Source organism: Sciurus vulgaris (genome assembly GCF_902686455.1).
Source record: "Sciurus vulgaris genome assembly, chromosome: 5".
Taxonomy (NCBI): Eukaryota; Metazoa; Chordata; class Mammalia; order Rodentia; family Sciuridae; genus Sciurus; species Sciurus vulgaris.
This window is the reverse complement of record NC_136465.1, coordinates 146,262,417-146,281,378: the sequence shown is the minus strand read 5'-3', so window position 1 is coordinate 146,281,378 and position 18,962 is coordinate 146,262,417. Positions and strand designations below refer to the sequence as shown.

General features: G+C 31.2%; 1 protein-coding gene across 1 annotated transcript in view; it reads right to left on the bottom strand.

The window, feature by feature from the left end:
* Window positions 1-18,962, bottom strand: part of LRRIQ1 (leucine rich repeats and IQ motif containing 1) — a 168,201-nt gene that overhangs the window by 67,110 nt on the left and 82,129 nt on the right. The window contains 5 exon segments of the mRNA XM_079143272.1: window positions 2,466-2,548; window positions 2,788-2,883; window positions 3,396-3,517; window positions 4,179-4,268; window positions 16,719-16,838. Coding sequence (XP_078999398.1) covers window positions 2,466-2,548; window positions 2,788-2,883; window positions 3,396-3,517; window positions 4,179-4,268; window positions 16,719-16,838 — 511 coding nt within the window.

Genomic DNA, 18,962 nt, shown 5'->3' with positions numbered 1-18,962 from the left:
AGAAAAGTTGCTTTTGTTTCGTTAATCTAATATTTTGTTGAAACAAAAGAAAAAATGTGCAAAATTCAAAATCTCACATAATAATAAAGATGCAGTGTGAATTACAGTCTTGTAAATAAAGTAATAATCCTCATAAAAATGATACAAGTGCCATTCAGGATTTTTTACCTAACAAGCATGCTTTGTGAGCAGACAAAAATGTTAAGATGTAGTTACTAATGGGGATGGTTGGTTGTCCTTTTTCATTTGTTACCCTATCATGCCCCCTTGTGACTGACTAAAAGAAGCTTTATTTTTTTGCCTAACATTGAAATGTGGCCATTAAAGCAATAATATTTATGTGTGAGCATATATTGCTTATTGAATTCTTTGCTAATACATATTTCTCATGCTGATTTATGAAAGAGGACTCAACCAAAACAAACCAATCACTCAATTACAAGAATAGTGAGAAAGATGTATTTCCAGAGACAGAATCATATGGAAAATCTGATAAGATAAACTTTTCCTTAGCTTTCACTGCAGGAGGCCACTGGGGGGGGGGGGGGGGTATAAATACTTTTTAAAATAGTTCTAGAAAAATTTCTGGAACATAAATAGGTAAAAATTATCTGTTGAAAATTGGCTGAATAAGTTCTTAAACCTTTTTGACAGCTGATCTTGCCCCAGGAGTTTCAGAAAACTTTTTAATTCTCAAAAACAGTTGTTTTTTCTCCGAGATGGGGAGAAATAAACATCAGAGTAATAAAGGAATTTATCAAACTACACTGATTGAGTGTACTGGATTCCACATCCCCAGAACTGAAAAGACTGTCTGACTGTCGTTAAGGTTTTGGTGTTACTGTTTCACAAGGTAACCACCACAGAGTTTTCTGCTCACAGAGACCTCATGAACTTAACAGGAATTTACTAGATGAGAGTCCAGGTTACAGAAAATTTGAAAACCACAGTGTTTATTTAAAATACCAAAATTTAAAATCCCAATACTTAAAACCCAACAAAATTTTAATACACACAAAAAATTATAATTATCTCAAAAAGATAACATAAAATTAAGATGCCATTAATTTAACATCAAGAAAAAGGAAAGTTGTACAATTCTGAAAATGAAAATAAATCCTTTGTAACTTTTCAGTGATGTGCTAACAAATATCAGTTATTCCATGGAAAACAACAGTATTCTGTTTATTTCTGTTTTTTTTAAACACCAAAACACATACACATTTTCAGAATTCTACTGAATTAATAAATTTAAAATAATACATATATAGTAGGCAAGATAAATTATTCTCTTAGAGATAACCTATAAATGACAAAACATTGCATTCCTTGCAAAAGCAGAATTACAAAAATAGATGTGAATTTTACTTGTTTAGAAGATGGAACAATATTCAGTATTTTAAAAATATGATTTTTATGGAGGTTTCAGTGTAAGAAAAATGTGAGTTAGGTGCATTAAAGCAACTACAAAACTTATGTGTTGCAAAATAATGTAATTAATTGTTGCAAACAAGTGGATCTTTACTTTATAGGTGGAGATAAGGATCAAAATACATAAACATTTTTCCGAATTCTACTGAATTAGTAATTTTTTTTTGGAGGCACAGACAGGATATGAACCCCTGAATTAGTAATTTAAATTAATACATAGAAAACAAAAGAGATAAAGATAATTTTGAACACTTACATATAAGACAAAATTATAGAAAAAGATAAATTTCTTTTGTGATGAACAAAAAAAATATACCAAGCTGGTTTATAAAGTTGCAAATAAATGCAATTCTATGCTGTACATAAACAATTTTAAATAGTGCAAAAGGAAGATATAAAATCATAATAACTTGCTATTTCTTGCTCTGACATCTGTAAACTCTTCCACATATTAATTAACTATACTAAAATGATTTGCAGTGTCTAAAGACAGATTCATGATTTGAAGAGTAGCCTGGCAAGTAGAATAGAAGATGTCTTTGAACATTTCCAAAATTCTTCAAAATCATAAAACACATAAATTGTGCTTCTTTTTCAAAGTATCAAGTTGAAAAATCTTCATAGCTTAAATCCTTGAAACTGATAAATTTATAGTTTACTGAACAATCAAGCAATATAAGAAAACACAAAGGAATAAGCACATGAAGCTGATGCTCTTTAGAATCAACATTCCTCAAAATGATCCACTTTAGAAGCAAATTATGACATAATTCTCAGTACACAACAGATAGAATAATCAAAAGCAAAGTAGATGAGAAACAGGGAAAAAGAATTTTAAAGGTACAATAAATCCTTCAATGTAATAGCATAATTTTCTCTAAGTTTTTTTTTTTTAGTTTATTTTTGGGGTAATTATTTTAGACATTCCTCTGTGTATTCATTTGTTTGATACTAAAATAATTTGGAAAATATATTTTAAAAGAATTTATCTTTAATATCACACATAGTTATTATTCAGAGTATTAATTACTCACCTAATTTTTTCTTTAATTTCTTTGATTTCATTTTCTGTGCCCTCTTCAGCATTTGTTGAGCAGTAGAAATATCCTTAAAGCCCCTGTTCAAAAATAAACTTAATGAAGGCAAGAAATACCCAAACCTTATTTAGATATGCATATACATATAAAGATATACACATCTGAATTACATCGTCCTAAAATAAATTTGTATTCCCATTTAATCAGATGCTTAGTTTCTTAAAAATTAATAGACATTCTCAAATCATAAATATTATCTGCCTTTGAAATTTATTAATCTCTCAATTTCTTAATTTTTAGTGTAAAACACACTACGTACCATTCTTCTGAAATCTTTTCTTCTTTTTCAGATTTTAGTAAACTCTTTCTATTGGTCCTAGATTCAGATGTCCAGGATAAAGTGCTATTTTCTGATCTGGCAATAGAAATAAATGACTTTTAACTGCATCAACACAAGTATATCAGCACCGTTTAAAACTACAAGCTGTTTATGTTGTCTCAAACTTGGAAATAAAATCCATTTACAGAAAAACTTTATCTTGAAAAGTAATAAAAGTCTGCCATTAATTTAAAATGTTTACATTTCAATTACTTGAAGCATATTTCAACCCTATTGCTGAAAGTAATGCAGCTCTGGGACTTTCATTCTAATCCTTATCTTCACCTATAAAGCAGTAAAGATCCACTTGTTTGCAACAATTAATTACATTATTTTGCAACACATAAGTTTTGTAGTTGCTTTAATGCACCTAACTCACATTTTCCTTACACTGAAACCTCCATAAAAATCATGATATTTTTAATATTGAATATTGTCATATCTTCTAAACAAGTAAATTCACATCTATTTTTGTAATTCCGCTTTTGCAAGAAATGTAATGTTTTGTCATTTATAGGTTGATCCCCTAAGATAAAAATTTAGCTTACCTGATACTTAATTGTGTGTGTTCTGATGAAAAACAATTTTCTTTGTCATTACATAGCCATGCTTGAGCTGGATGATTTGGTAAATTAAGTGAGGCATCATCATATTTCAAAGTTCCAGAGATCTTATCAGACAAAAATGTAAATACATGTAAAGAAAATTGGAAAATTCTAGCATTTATATTGCATTGCTTTCCATGCATGTTACTAAGTAGCTGCATGAGAGAAACTCACGAAAAAGCTTACAACATTTTAAATGAAATTTCTAGAGAATGCATGCCTGACTTGTTATAATGGTGTAGAACACACATTTTGGTATAGTTCACATATGTAAAATGATTAATAGCAAAGATCTTTAAAAAAAAATCTCAGAAAACAAAAACTTCAAAGATTATCAAATAAATAACAGATATTGCAGTCCATTGACCTCTGACTGAGAATCTTCAGCTGCTGCCCTTTTAATGCATATTTTTGTATTTTTAAAGGACTGTCAACTAGTGATTTTAGTCTACTGCCAAATATGCAGCTGAAGCATATCATTTTTTTTTTTTTGTGCTACTGTGAAATAAAGTGTTGAAAGAAATCCAAAATAAAGAAAAAAAATTAAGAGTAAATGAAAGAAAAGCTACATGAAAAATTACATCTGGGGATGAGGAGGAAGTCAAAGGCTTCTAAAAGTAATTATGTTTTTCAAGTCAATAAATTGTATTATTAATCACTGCAGCACAGCATAACCTTAAGAAACGAACAAAGATCGAGAACTCAGAAGTTTCCATGACATGTTACCTTTGGCCAGTGCAGCTGGTTTGAGAGAAGCAGTGTTTGTGAAGGGAAGCGGGTGGAATCTAAATCTAGCCATTCTTTCTCTAAGGCGGCCTACACAAATAGTAACATTAAGATATACAAAATTTAGTTTGCACAGCTTTCACTAAGTTTCCTTTAAATTGTCTTATATACTAAGGAATGTTGCCAAAACATATCAGAATTTTTATTTACAGGGAATTTGCTACTTACTATTGTGAGAGGAATGCAACTATATAATATAAACATACTAAGAAATGGGATAAGACTTTCTATTCCCAGGTTTTGGATAAAGTGAAAACTTGGTATTTAAGTACTCTAAAAATGAGGTACAGATTGTTCTGGGTATTTAACTGTTTATAACTATGGCTTTAAGCCAAATCTAGATTTAGCCAAGAAAAATAATATTTTAGTTCTTTGCAAATTATAGTACCTTCTAGCAAACAAAATTGAAAACATACAATAAACAAGTAATTAAAAATTATAATTTTTATCATTAATATCAATTTTTAAAGTATACATAAGCGAGCTTTTTCTTTGTTATAAATTTCACAAATTTTCTGGATAGAAAACAATTTTGAGTCAATGAATAAAATAACACAGGGATCATTGTTCCCATTATGATTTTGCTTTAATTCAATTGTTTGAATAAAGAAGTTTAAACTTAATTTTTTAAACTCCTATTTTAAATCTTTTCTCTCTTCATCTTGAAACATCTTTGCTACGCTTATATAATTTTCATTTTTTTTCTTTCCATAATGAAACTGTGTGGATTATGTTATCATTGTATATTTAAAATATAATTATCCATATTTTATTTAATTGGATTATCTAACATAGCTTAGAAAGACCTTTTGTGATTCTATAATATGTTTTGGATTGTTTTGGGAAAAAAAGAGTTATCAGAAGAATACTGATTAATTTAATTTTTAAAAAGACTGTAAGATGAACAAAACTTTTTTTAAAAAACTAGAATGATTATTTTCTGAAGAGATGTAAATACACTTTTCATTTATACAATTCCAGTAACTCTTGATTGCCTTTTGAAAGATTATAGAAAAGGTAGGACAAAGGTACATTGATGAAATGCTGGCAGTAGCCTGCCTGACAGATTTTCACTTGTGGCTTTAGTCTTAGAAAATCTTCTACCATTTGAAGAGTGTGTAAATAGGGTACATCTATTCAGTTAAGTACTTTGCAAGATTTCTTCCAGGTAGGGATTATTTGCATGTGTATTAAACTTATATCTGATTTAAGAACACATATCTGGTTTATGAATTGCTGTTTTCAGTTAGGTAAGAGTAACAATTTCAATTAAATAAGAGTAGTCAAGTTCAAGTGACTAGAGATAATAACAATGCATTGCTTCCTTAAAAATCAGTAATGTTTAGCATTCTTATACATGATAAATATATGTATTAATCCATATGATAAGCTTGATTTAGCCTTTCCACAATGTATACATATTTCAAAACATGTTTTATACAATAAACATACAATTTTTGTCAATTAAAATTTTGTTTTCCTAAAGAAAGAGCACAGAGTATGTGCAAGAGAGAGAGGGGTCACTCTCTCAGAATCATTAGTGTTCCTCCTTCTCATCTTCACAGAATGAAAAAGTTTGAAAATGGCAGTCCAGAAACAATGACTACAGTTCAGAGGGACACCACGATAAAAGGAATCAAGACACTGTGTCAGATTTTTAAGTGACATGAAGGGAACTTGCTTTGATATGTCTGGGGAATTTAAGAAATTAAGGTATTGCAATTTATTTGCGATATATTTAAGCTGCTAATGTTAACTACTTGTTAAGTCATGCCAGGAATTCACTAAACTCCCATTGACTTTATACGACCAAAATGCTTTCTGTAGTTTACGATGGATGATAAATAAATTTGATGACTGAACCATTTAAAAATTTCTATTTGATGCAAAATTGCAAACAGGATGCAGGGCTCAGATTTTTAATTATTTTTTGATGACAAATAAATGAAAATCTAGACCTATTTGAGGAAAGATCAAGGGCTACCACACATCAGTTGATGAAAATTCCTAAAATGAAGAAAGATGTGAAGATATAAAGGAGACAATATTACAAAAGGCAACATGAAAACTGAAAAGTGTCTATGGCAAAGGAACAGTGTTGTCAGGGAAGGAGCCTGACTTTTATACTGATTTTTATATGGACAAACATGTTTTTCTTAAACACCTGCCAAACCAACTCCTTTTTTATGCTCTTTAGAAATTCAGGTGTCTTCTCCCTGTAGCAGGACAAGGTACTCCCTAGCACAGTGACCTCTTTGCCTTATCATATAGATATTAAAAGAGTGCACTTCTTTGGAAAACTTACATAGGTCTGGGAAAAAGTTTGCTTTTTAAAAACTTGTTAAAGTACAGAAAACTTTGCAAAATACCCTTTCTTAATTTGCACCTAAGATTACAAACTTTTATAGCACTTCAGAATAATTCTTTAACCGCTGTCCTCAAGAAATTTCTAGAAGTTCACAGAGGAGGTTTAATATAAAATGCTAAGGATGCTTGTAATTATACAATTATACAATCACAACCATAATATATTGCCAACCAATACACTATTGGTCATTTAAAGACAATTTAAAAAAGTAAGAATGAAATCACCCTAAGATCAGCTATCCCACTCCTCAATATATATTCCAAAGAACTTAAATCAACTTATTACAGTGATATTGTCACATCAATACTTATAGCAGCACAATTCACAATTGCCAAGTTATGAAACCAGCGCAGATAGATGCCTTTCAAAAGATAAACGGATAAAGAAAATGTGGTATATATACAAAATGGAGTTTTACTTAGCTATAAAGAAGAATGAAATTATGGCAATTGCAAGTAATGGACAGAACCAGAGAACATCAGGCTAGGTGAAATAAGCCAGACTTGGAAAGTCAAGAGTCAAGTGTTTTCTCTTACATGCAGAAGCCAGAGCGAAATAAGGGAGAAAAAAGGTGTGTGGGTAGAATTCCTTGAAAACAAAACAGATATTAGTGGAGCAGAGGAAGGTAACTGGGGAAGGAGAAGGGATTGGATATGTGAGGAACGTGGAATGAAATTGATCAAACTATACTATGAACATGTACAAATATACCACAGTGGATCTTACTGTTATGTACATTTATAAAGCACTAATTAAAAAATTAAAAATTAACAGAAGGGAGACCATTGGAGTAGTAGAAGAGGTACAGGTGGAAGAAGGAGGAGAGGGAGCAAATTATCTTCCACATCTGTATGTCACAATGCACTTCAATATTGTGTACAATTATAATGCACTAATTAAAAAGTTAAAAAAATATAATTTTAAAGACCATTGTATTTATATGTTGGTTTCTAAATAGCATGAATAAAAATGAAAATAAAAGCTTCTAAGTTAAATAAAAACATGAATTACAGTATACTTCAAATTAAAAAGGTAAAAAATGAAAGGGCCAATGTAGCTGACTATATCAGATTACTACAACAGACTATTTAAGTATTTAATATAGTATTTCAGACAAAGTGGCAAAACTTCTCCCTAAAGGTGATGAGATTTAGGCTTACTAAAATTGTTAAACGTATTTTTAAAAGTGGGCTCAGGGATCAGGATAATGTCTTTTCACCATTATTTGAGAGGTTCATTATAAATATTATATAAAGAAGATACTTAATGGAAGGAGACAGTTCTCCAGGGGTCTCCTACATGTGCATGTCCTGTGACAGTTTTCTTCTAGACTCTCTTTTCAAGGATGTTTGCATAGCTGACAGCCTGGGAAGACAGATAAAGCATTTCCTTCCATCACTGTCCTACCAAGACGCATTGCATATGGAGCACATGAATTCAGTATACAGTTTTGGATATAGTTCATGGTGGAGACAGGAGCTAAAGTTACCTGATGGATATAGGGTCCTTTGGTTCAATTCATTGTGCTCCTGTTGCTGCTTCTATATCTGAACCCACTGTAGAAACTAAGATATTAGTAAGTTTTACTTTCCCATTCCATGAGTGCCAGAGGAGATTATACTAATAGGGGAAAAGTTGCAAAGTTCTCATGTGATGAACTTTTGGATTTGCTGACAGTGGTCAGAATTTAGTGTGAGTCTCTCCACCCTCTGATGTCCAAAGTTTTTACTATATAAATGATACTTTGTTGGTTGCCAAGTCAAAATGGTATGTGAATTATGTCTCAATTTTAAAAAATCAGTTTCAGTATGATTGTGGTATTATCACACCTCTACCAGCAGGGATGGCTGATAAACCTGGACAATACTCTGGGCCTATTTGTCCAAGTAATTTCTTGAGACTTTATGGGAGAATGAACAATGCCCAGTATTTCCAGTAGCGAAGAAGAAAAAAACTATTTCTTCAGTTCTTCACACACACACACACACACACACACACACACACAAAATCCAATACCCCTTCAGAAATACAGGCAATACTTAAATCATCAGTGGGGGAACCTCTGGCAATAGAGGCAGCCTTCACCTGAAGGTATTTCTTGTGTTCTTGTGGTTTTGGATTTGTGACATTTCTGACACAGCCACTAGAGTTTACTTCTATAGAAAAGCATCTGTAAGTTTCCTGCTGGACTGTTAGAAACGAAATACCTGGCTCTAGGAGACCTTGTGACTCTTTAGACTGATATTGCAGTTTTGAATTCACTGACATTAAGGGCAGAAGATCTCCAAAAATACTTCTTGTCAAAAGAAAAGGGTATACCAAAACATGTTGCCAGCCTGTCAGTAGTGGCATGTCAACTTTACATTGGCAGCTGTCCTTCTTAGGGAAACTTAATCTCTACTCCACAACTGATTGGGAAGGGACCTCCATTAAACAGATTCCCTTAAATTCTAGCACCTGGTTCAGGGATGGTTCATTTTAGGCAAAATCCAACTTACTCTTGGGCTGTTGCCAGTGGCCTCACATTGGCAGATTCACCACATCCTACTTGGGTCCTCAAATAACAAATCATAGTTGCTTATACAACTGTCTGCATTATTCACATGAACAATCATAGTAAGGGTTCATTCCCTGGTGAGAATGACTGATATTAAGTCATTGATTGGGCGTGACTCTTTCTGATGCAGAAACTATTAATGCGTGCCAGACTTGTGACTCTGGAAAAATCTACCCATTTGTCTTGTAGTGGAGGAAATCCCATCATGATCCATACATTATCCAACAGCTGACTCTGGCCACATAAATGTTCTTGAAATTAGTATGAATAATTTCTCAGGTTCTGGAATTCTTGAGTATGATATTTATGTGCCTTTTTAATCACAAAAGTTACTTGATAATGAGCTGACAGTCCAATTCTGCCTTTCTTTCCTCCTCCGTTTAATCCTTTTGTTAAGGCAATTTATGGATTTGATATCCACAGAAAAGGGTCGTATGCCTGCAGTCACATCTTACATAATATCTAGGAAGAAATTCACAAAGGTAATAAAGACAAATTTTTGACAACTCAGGATACTCTCCTGAGCATTCCTAGGAATGATGAGTATTTCTTTTCCCTAAAAGTAAGCACAGCTCAGCTTGACTGACCAATCCTTAGGATACAGTCTACCTAAAAGGAGACAGGTTATTCAAATTAATTCTGGTTAAGTTTTATAAAAATGCACTGGAGATGTGTTCCCAAACTTTCTAAATGAAATTTCTAGACATAACTAGAAAACAGAAAAAAAAGTGAAATTGTCACTACTGAAATGGGACACTGTAATTTTGTGGAGTTAGATTGAGAATAATATGCTGTACTTTTGAAAGGACCATCTTAGGCCTTGGAGGTATGGAAAGGAGAGGAAAATCAATCATCTTTTATTCATCGAACTGCCCCTGAAGTCTTCCTCCACAGGAAAATGCCCCTGAGTGTGGTTCCCCTATACTGCAGGAAGCACTTCAAATTTAACTTACTTCCAGATCTTCCATTTTATATGAGTACATTTTATCATAAAGTCCAAAACACTTAATTCAAACAGCTACTATTTTCATTACCGAAATAACTGAAAAAAGGAAAATCCTAATCAGAGAAGTCTTACATATAGGAAAGTTAAAAATACAGGGATATTCTGGTAATTTGTTACATTGTCTGAAGCTATGATTTGAAAATAAAATGACGGCAATGGAAAATCAGTCAAGGTCACAGTAGACAAAGGAACATTATCTTCCTAACTAGTACTTGGCTTAAGTCACAAGCTCCCCTAACCTGTTACCTCTGAATTGTATACAAAAGCATCCATTTAAAAGCATAAACAGTAACACTTACTTCCCATATTAAAAACTCAATAATAATTTTCTATTACATTTGACATAAAATCCAAAGTGTTTGACATCACATCCTAGGTATTATGTGGATTAACCCATAGTGATTTTTCTGTTTCTTATCTCTCTCTACTTATCCTTCTCTACTAATCAGTTCTGCCTATTCTAAACTTTCTGTTCCTTTAATATATTGTGTACCTATTTCAAGGTTTTGAAGACTTGCCTTATATTTAGCCCCAAGTAGTATTTTCCTATGGCTATTTCTTCAATTTATTTTTGAATCCTTATACAAATGTTATATATTACACAGAAATTTTCTGATCATTCAAGTACTATGTTTTGTCCCTTAATCTTATTTTTTATAGCTGTTTTCAATATCTTACAGTATACTGTAGATTCACGTGCATGCTGTCATCTCAAGTAAAATATATGCCCGTGAGTTCAGAAATCTAATATCTTTTGTTCACTGTGGTAAGAACACTACCTAGAAAACTTAAGATGTGCTGATGGTTGAAATATTCATTTATAAAGATAACAATTCTGACAATGATGATATTAGCTTGAATTAGAATTGACATTCTCCTGATAACTCTATAAATATTCTAAAAGTCATCATCTAAAAAACAGGAGCTAAAGGCACTTAAGAGCAATCAAGGTAGCCAGGACAAAGAGAGCCAATATCTTAGAAAGTAGAGTCTGATGCTGATGTGAGCCATATATTTCCCTTCAGGAAAATGTTCCTTCAGTAAAATTTAAAATTTATTAACAGGAAAGAGATGCCAAACATAAATTTGAGAACTGCTTATAGAGTTTCACTGAAATAAAGTGAAAAATGTTGAAGTATACGAATACTAAGGTAGTGAGGACTGAAGGACCAAGATCCCAGAGTTGAGAGAACTAAAGAAATATGAGCTCAAAGTCATGTCTACAACTTCCCTTCATGTTTTGCAGTTCCAAGTAGTAAATGTGCAGATGAGATGCTGAAAAACATAGAATAGCCATAATTGGGAAATAAAGACCTAAGAACAAAATTTTTCAGTCAATTGGTAGAATAGAGAAAGGGACTGGAATTCAGGGACAAATAAGTCAAAAGAAACCTGATATATACATCAGGCTTTCAGATGAAACACCAAACTGTTTTAACTCTAAGAGAAATAAAAAATAGAACAGCTATAAAATACTTTGAACATAACCTCTCAAGAATCTCTGCTATACAATAACTGCTTTTCAGAGTAAAATTAATCCTCTTTAGAGAAAGGAAACACCTTTACATAGATGAAGTCTGGTACATAACCAAAGATTAAATGCATGGAAAGAAGATAAACTGAGTAAAAATTCAAGAGATAAATAGCCAATAGAAATAAACCTATAAGTGAGCCAGGCATTGCATTAACTAAGAGTTTCAAAAATACCATACTTGAAATGTTCAAGAAAATTTACAGAAGATGATATAAAACTTGAAGAGGAATTTAAATAAAAGAATCAAATAGAAATTGTAGACCTAAATTTTAAAAAATGAAGAATTCAGAAGATATGCTAAAAATTATTAGATAAAGCAAAAGAGTTAATCAGTGAACTCTAAGGTAGGTCAAAAGAAACAACAAATTAAAACACAAAACATTCCAGGACATTGATATGATTTATTTTTTTATAAGAACCCAAAGCCACAGACAACAAAAACAAAACTAGACAAAAGGGACTGAACCAAATTTTTGTAGTTCCATGTAGCAGAGGAAATGATTAATGAAGCAAAGAATCAACCAACATAGTAAAATACTTACTAACTATACATCTGATAAGGAGTTAGTATTTAAAATACATGAAGATCTAAAAAAAAAAAAAAAGCAAAAAAAAAAAAAACCTGTTGTAAAAAATCGGCAAAGTATGTGAATAGACTTTTCTCAAAAGAAGACAAAGGTCAACAGGTATATGATAAAATTGTATCACATCACTATTATCAGGGAAATGCAAGTTAAAATTACAATGACACATCACCTCACAATTGTTAGAATGACTATTGTTAAAAAGACAAAGTAACAAGAGTTGTCAAGTACATTGATGAAAATGAACTGTCTAATACTGTTGGTGTAAAGGTAAATTATTACAAGCCATTATAGGAAACACTATGGAGTTTCCTCAAAAATTAAAAATAGAACTACCAAATTATCCAACAGTCCTATTACTGGGAATCTACCCAAATGAAATCAATATGTTGAAGAGATATCTGTCCTCCCATGTTTATTGCAGCATTATTCATTATCATTAGGATATGAAATTAAACTAACTGTCTGTGAATAAAGAAAAAGCCACATACATACAAAACTGGATATTACTCAGTCAAAAAAAATAAATTATTCCATTTGCAACAAGATAAATGAACCTGGAGAACATTATACCCAGTGATATAAGCCAGGCACAGAAAGACAAATACCATATGATCTCACTTACATATGGGGTATCTGAAAAATCTGATCTCATAACAGAGAGTAGAATGGTGGTCCCAGAGACTGCAATGGTTTGGGCGAGAGGAGATGTTGATCAAGAACACAAAATTTTAGTTAGAAAGAAGGAATAAGCTGTAATAGATCTATTATATGACACGATGAACAATGCATGGTGTTCTCAAAAATGCTAAGAGTGGATATGAAGTGTTCTCACTACATAAATGATAGCTGTAAGTGATAGTTCATATCTAGACTTAGTCATTCAGCAAGGTATATACACTTCAAACATCATGTTGTATATAATAAATCCATAAGATTTTAATATCTCAATTTTAAAAACAAAGCCAAACGAAAAATAAAACACAAAACCAAAAAGGGAAATTCATAAAGAATGTAACAAGGTATTGAAGAGGCAAAACAAAAAAAAAAAAAACAAAAATATGTGATTAATGCAAAAGGAGATTAATGGAGCAAAAACTCAAAAACTAAACATAGTGCCACAAACAGGACACAGAAAACAAACAGAAGGATGGCATACATAAGCCAACTTGCACTCTTAATTAAAATAGAATAAATTAGAGTGAATATTGCAAGGAAAAGAAAATTAAAAGCAGAAAAGACTGTAAAACTAAGCAAAACCTAACTGTACAGTTATGAGAGAGACTTTAAAGAGAAAAACAAATTTTGAATGTGAATGCTTAGAAATACACATACTTGGTCTGAAAGGCCATTAGTTAAAGAGGAAAACTACAGTTAAAAATAGAAAAATATGACAGAAGTGTCAATGATACAACGACTTAACTATTCTAAATGTGTGTGTTCTAATAGCTTCAATGTATGAGGTCAAATCTGAGAAAACTAAAAACCAATTTATAGAAATCTGCAATCACAATAAGAGATTTTAGTACTTCTCTCTCTGTAGCTAATATACCATCCCTCCCCACAAACCACTAAGAAAACATCTTTAAGCACACAATTAAAAAAAACTTGAAGAAAACAAGGTTTTAATAACAATATACTTAACACCTGCTGCATACATATTTCTTTCAAGTTTGCCTGGAACATTTCCCTAATACACTATGTGCTAAGATAAACTTTATACAAATAAGAGCAATCCTACATCAAACTCTTATAGAAAATAGAAACAGAGGAAACATATTTCAACCACATGTACAAGGCCAATACAAGCTTTGCACCAAAATCCAAAGAGAAACCTACACAAGAAATAAAATTTATAGTCTCAATGTCTTGAGTACAAATGAAAGAAACATAAACAAAATATTAGGAAGTCAAATCTATTAATATGTTAAAAAGAAAATACATTATAACTAAATTATTTTATTCTAGGAAGACAAGGTTCAGTGTTAGAAAGTAATCAGTTATCTTCATAGAAATTATTTGATATATATAACTTAAAAAACATATAGGAAGGATCATCATCATAATCATCATCATCTTTAACTCTGAAGATGCTAAGGAAGATAACCTCGTTTAACCATAGCTTCTATGTGACCTATTTAGAGGGGCATATTGAAATTTTCACCCTGAAATCAGAAAGTAGAAAATGTTGTTTGTAATGACCATCACTATATGCAAATTGTACTTGTGGTAATAATCATAACAAGGCAATAAGAAAAACAGGAATAAAAGGCAAAAGAAAAAGAACTATCATTATCCAGAGATGACATGATTAGGTGTACAGAACATTTAAAAGACTTGATAATCTATTAAACATAATAAATGATTTCATCAAAGTGGTTGCATACACAATCAATATGAAAAAATACATTTCTATATGCTAATCAAGCACGATGTGAGAAAACACCAAATAGCTAGGAAAAAAATCTAATAAAAATGTATACTACCACTATGAAAGAAAACTTCATAGTTTCTTGCTATTATGGACATTTCAAAAATCTGTCTATATTATTTTTTAATCAGTATGACAATTTCAGATAGAATTGGCTTCTCAATAATACAAGTCATTATGAACAGTATTTTCCATATTGAAATTCATTGTAAACAAATCCTGTTCAGTGAAAAATGTTCAACTAATTCATCTCTTCAAAATCAAGGTAAATTGAATTTAGTTTTGAAGAACATCAGAAAGAAATTTACAAAGGCTAATAAACCACAAGGATTTTGCATGAAAGGTATACTGTGATTTAAAATCATGTTAATTATTTTCAAGATGGCTAGGAATTTTTTTACTGAATATAAATAAAAATACATTCTCCCAAGGATATATAACTGACTATATAAGGGAATTTTAGTAAAGAAACAGTTCATTTCTTTTGAGTATTTGAGATTTAAAGACAAAAGAAGGTGAAATAGTAGTAAATTTTAAAATTATTTTACCCACACATCAATTAAAAAACATTAATACTGGCATTTCTAGAGACATACTGATTAGCAGCATGTTCTGAAAAGTGATTTCCTATCCTAAAGGAAAAATGCTGAATTTTTAAAGACTTCCTTGTGATGAAGTTTTGACTATATATAATTAGAAAAACAATTCATATGTGAGCAATAGTGTTATGTCAACAATAGTTTCATGTTAGTCTTTTTAAAATATTTTTTTAGCTGTAGATGGACGCAATACTTTTATTTTATTTATTTATTTTTATGTGGTACTCAGGATCAAACCCAGTGCCTCATACATAATAGACAAAGGCTCTACCACTGAGCCACAACTGCAGCCCCTCATCTTAGTCTTATTGATATAATATTAATGAATTCATAATTCAGTATTACAGTGAAATTTGGAGACTTGATAATTTACATCTGACAGAGAAAATATATAAAATCGATTTAACTTTCCTGATTGAACTTTGAAAAATACTATATTACTGAATGTCAAAATTCTCATTATATATATATATATATATGTTCACATATGCAATTGTAAAATTATATTTAACTCTTAAGAGTTATTCACTGGATACTGGTCCACGACCCAATAGATACATGAAACTGTGAATTGTACAAGACCCTATATATGATATATAAAACGTTGCCAGCATCACTGGTTTTACACTCCAGTTCCACAAGTAATGCTAATAAAGGACACAAGCACTATGATGCTGAAACAGTGATCTGGTAACTGTGATATCTACTAAGAAGCTAGTGGGCAGGTATCGTATACAGTGTGGATACTGTGGAGAAAGAGATGATTCATGTCCTGGGAAGCATGAAGAATGACCATAAGAGATTTCATCACACTACTAAGGACTGTGCATGGTTTTAAACTAATAAATTATTTATTTCTGGAATTTTCCATTTAATATTTTAGACCATGGACAAAAGGAAGACTTCTGTACTCTTTAAAGTATCAAGTTCATGAAATAAGAAAAAAATCTGAGGAATTTTTCCAGTTTAAAGAAAACTAAGGGAAAATGACAGCTAAATGTAAAATGTCTTCACTGAATCTCAGACTAAAAATGGGACATTAGTAGGACTACTGGAAAATTTGAATAAAGTCAACTGGATCATAGTATTGCAGCAATATTAATTCCTAAACTGGTAACTGGACTATGGCTACATAAGACACTAGTCTCTGAGAAATCTGGCTAAAGGATACAAGGTATTATTATATCCATTCTAGGACCACCTCCTACACACTGTACAAGCTTACAGGGCAAATGAAGATGACATTAGGAAATAAGCAGCATATGACTCAAATGTTACTTGGCAAAAACAAACTATAATATAAAATTACTAGTATAAACACCTTAGAAACTAGCTTAGCATCAAAACAGTGTACTGGAAGAATTTTAGGAGGAATAATTGTTTGTTGGAGTTGGTACTTACTTCACCAAATGTAAAATCCTGTAAATCTACTTCTTCATATTCTTCTTCAGATTCTTCATTTTTGATAGCCTCTAGAGCTGTTGTCAATTTCTTTCGCAAAATAAAGCCTTTCCAAACTGCCTAAACAAAAATTTAAACTATGTTATACAGGGTTATAGATCAAACCCTTGACCAGATTCTCTGTGTTATCCCATTAGAAAGATAAAACATCTTAGAACTTAGTTTAATGGCTCAATAATCTGTTTTTTGAACTTTATGTGACACTTAAAACTGCAAGATAAATTAAACAACTGCATGTGTATGAATCTCAGGAGATTTTCTTTGTGGTAAGCAGAAAAGAATCTTTAAAACTCCCTCAACTGCACATGTAGGTCAACCAATCAATTATCTGACAATTCCTCCAGGACTCATTCTAAACTAAGAAGAAAGAAATACAAAGAAAAACCAATTTTGCTGATTTTCAAATGATTATGTGTAAAATAAGTCAAAGCATATTTAGGAAAACTTCAACATATACAAATGGTCCATAACAATTTCATTTTTAAATGAAGTCAGTGCAATGAAATTGAAAACATTCAGATTACTTAGTAATCCTGGAGTAGGAAAGCTTTTCAAACTCTACCTCTAAGTACAATGAAGCTTTAATATCTATATATAAACATCTATAGATATATACATATATATCTATATATATACTGCACATGAGTTTCAGGATATATTAAGTATAAAATTCAAGCAAGAAATAATTATGTTTTGCATGTTACTATTTATGAAAAATTGTATATAAATATAAACATACTCATTAAATAAACATTGAAGTGTATATGCTTGCTTACATTTAAAAATGAAAGTATAAATTATAAAATTTATTTTTAAAATGGTTACATATAAAGGCAGAAAACAGGGTAGAAGGCAATATAAGCTTGAATTCTCCAAATATCTCGATTAGAATTGAATTTGGAACTATGTACATGCACACTCTGAATAAATGGCCTGTTTGTCCCATTTCTGTGGTCTTTATTTCTACTTTATACTATGTACAAACACACTCCCCCCACTCTCGTTCTCCACTCCAAGGCAGTGAGGCAGAGGAGAAAAGAACAATTATGTTAATGTTAGTAGGAACCAAGATTTTATAAAGAAAAAATGCAAATACATTTTCAAGCTCAGCACATTGGGAAAAAAAATCTAAAAATAATGACTATACCTGCAACAATTTATTCTGATTTTATCCAGACTGGGGTCTCTATATATTATTCTCACTAAGGGAACTAAGGATCTTTGAAGAAATTAATGACTGCAAGCCTGGGACAAAATGTCTACTAAATGAACTTGAGACAATATATCATGTTAGAAAGCAAGTAAAAATTTTAAAGATGACTGAATTGTATCAAAAAGGTTAACTTGAAGAAACTCATTAGCCAAAGAAGGAACAATTTGAGCATTAATAAGAATAAATGCAATGGCATCATACACGATATATTATTAAAATTAATGAATTCATCATAATTATTTGCGCTACTATGGTATCCTCTGGAAGATGCTAGGAAACTTCACTGATCTAAAAATTTATAATTAAGGGTAAGTAGCAAGCATTTAACCTGTCTTTCCAGGATGACTTGTGTAACTCAGGGTATCTAAAGAATTGATTAAACAAAGATTTCCTGTGCAGACATGTTTTAGCTAATAAATGAAGGAGCAAAATATAAAGTATCACAATTTTACAGAACAATAATAAAATAGTTGACATAGGCAATGTTTATTAATGGACACTAACATTCCTGAAGTCACTAGGTATTAATTATCTTGTTGTAACACATATCACCACCTACAAAGTATCCTTGCTCAAAAAAAAAAAAAAATCAAATGTTAGATCTTGCTGTCAATTTACAAAAACAAGGGGACATGAAATATATTAAACACAATGGGGATGCAGTGGGCAAAATTTTAGGAAGTAGAAATCTCTGCAGGACAAATGCCCTGGTTTCTTCAATGAATAAACCTTAAGGAAAACAAGGGAGTTGCTGTGTGTTTAAGTATGTATCATGTAAAACAAACACAAAATGATGAACTCATTTGTATTTTGATTAAACATTTGAAAAATTGTAGAGGAAGTCTGAATACTGATATGATATTTGGAAACACTGAAAACTAATCATCACATTTTAGCAATATATTGCAGGTATATATGAAACAAGACTTCTTAGGTTTTGCAGAAGTAATAATGAAATATTCATGAAATAT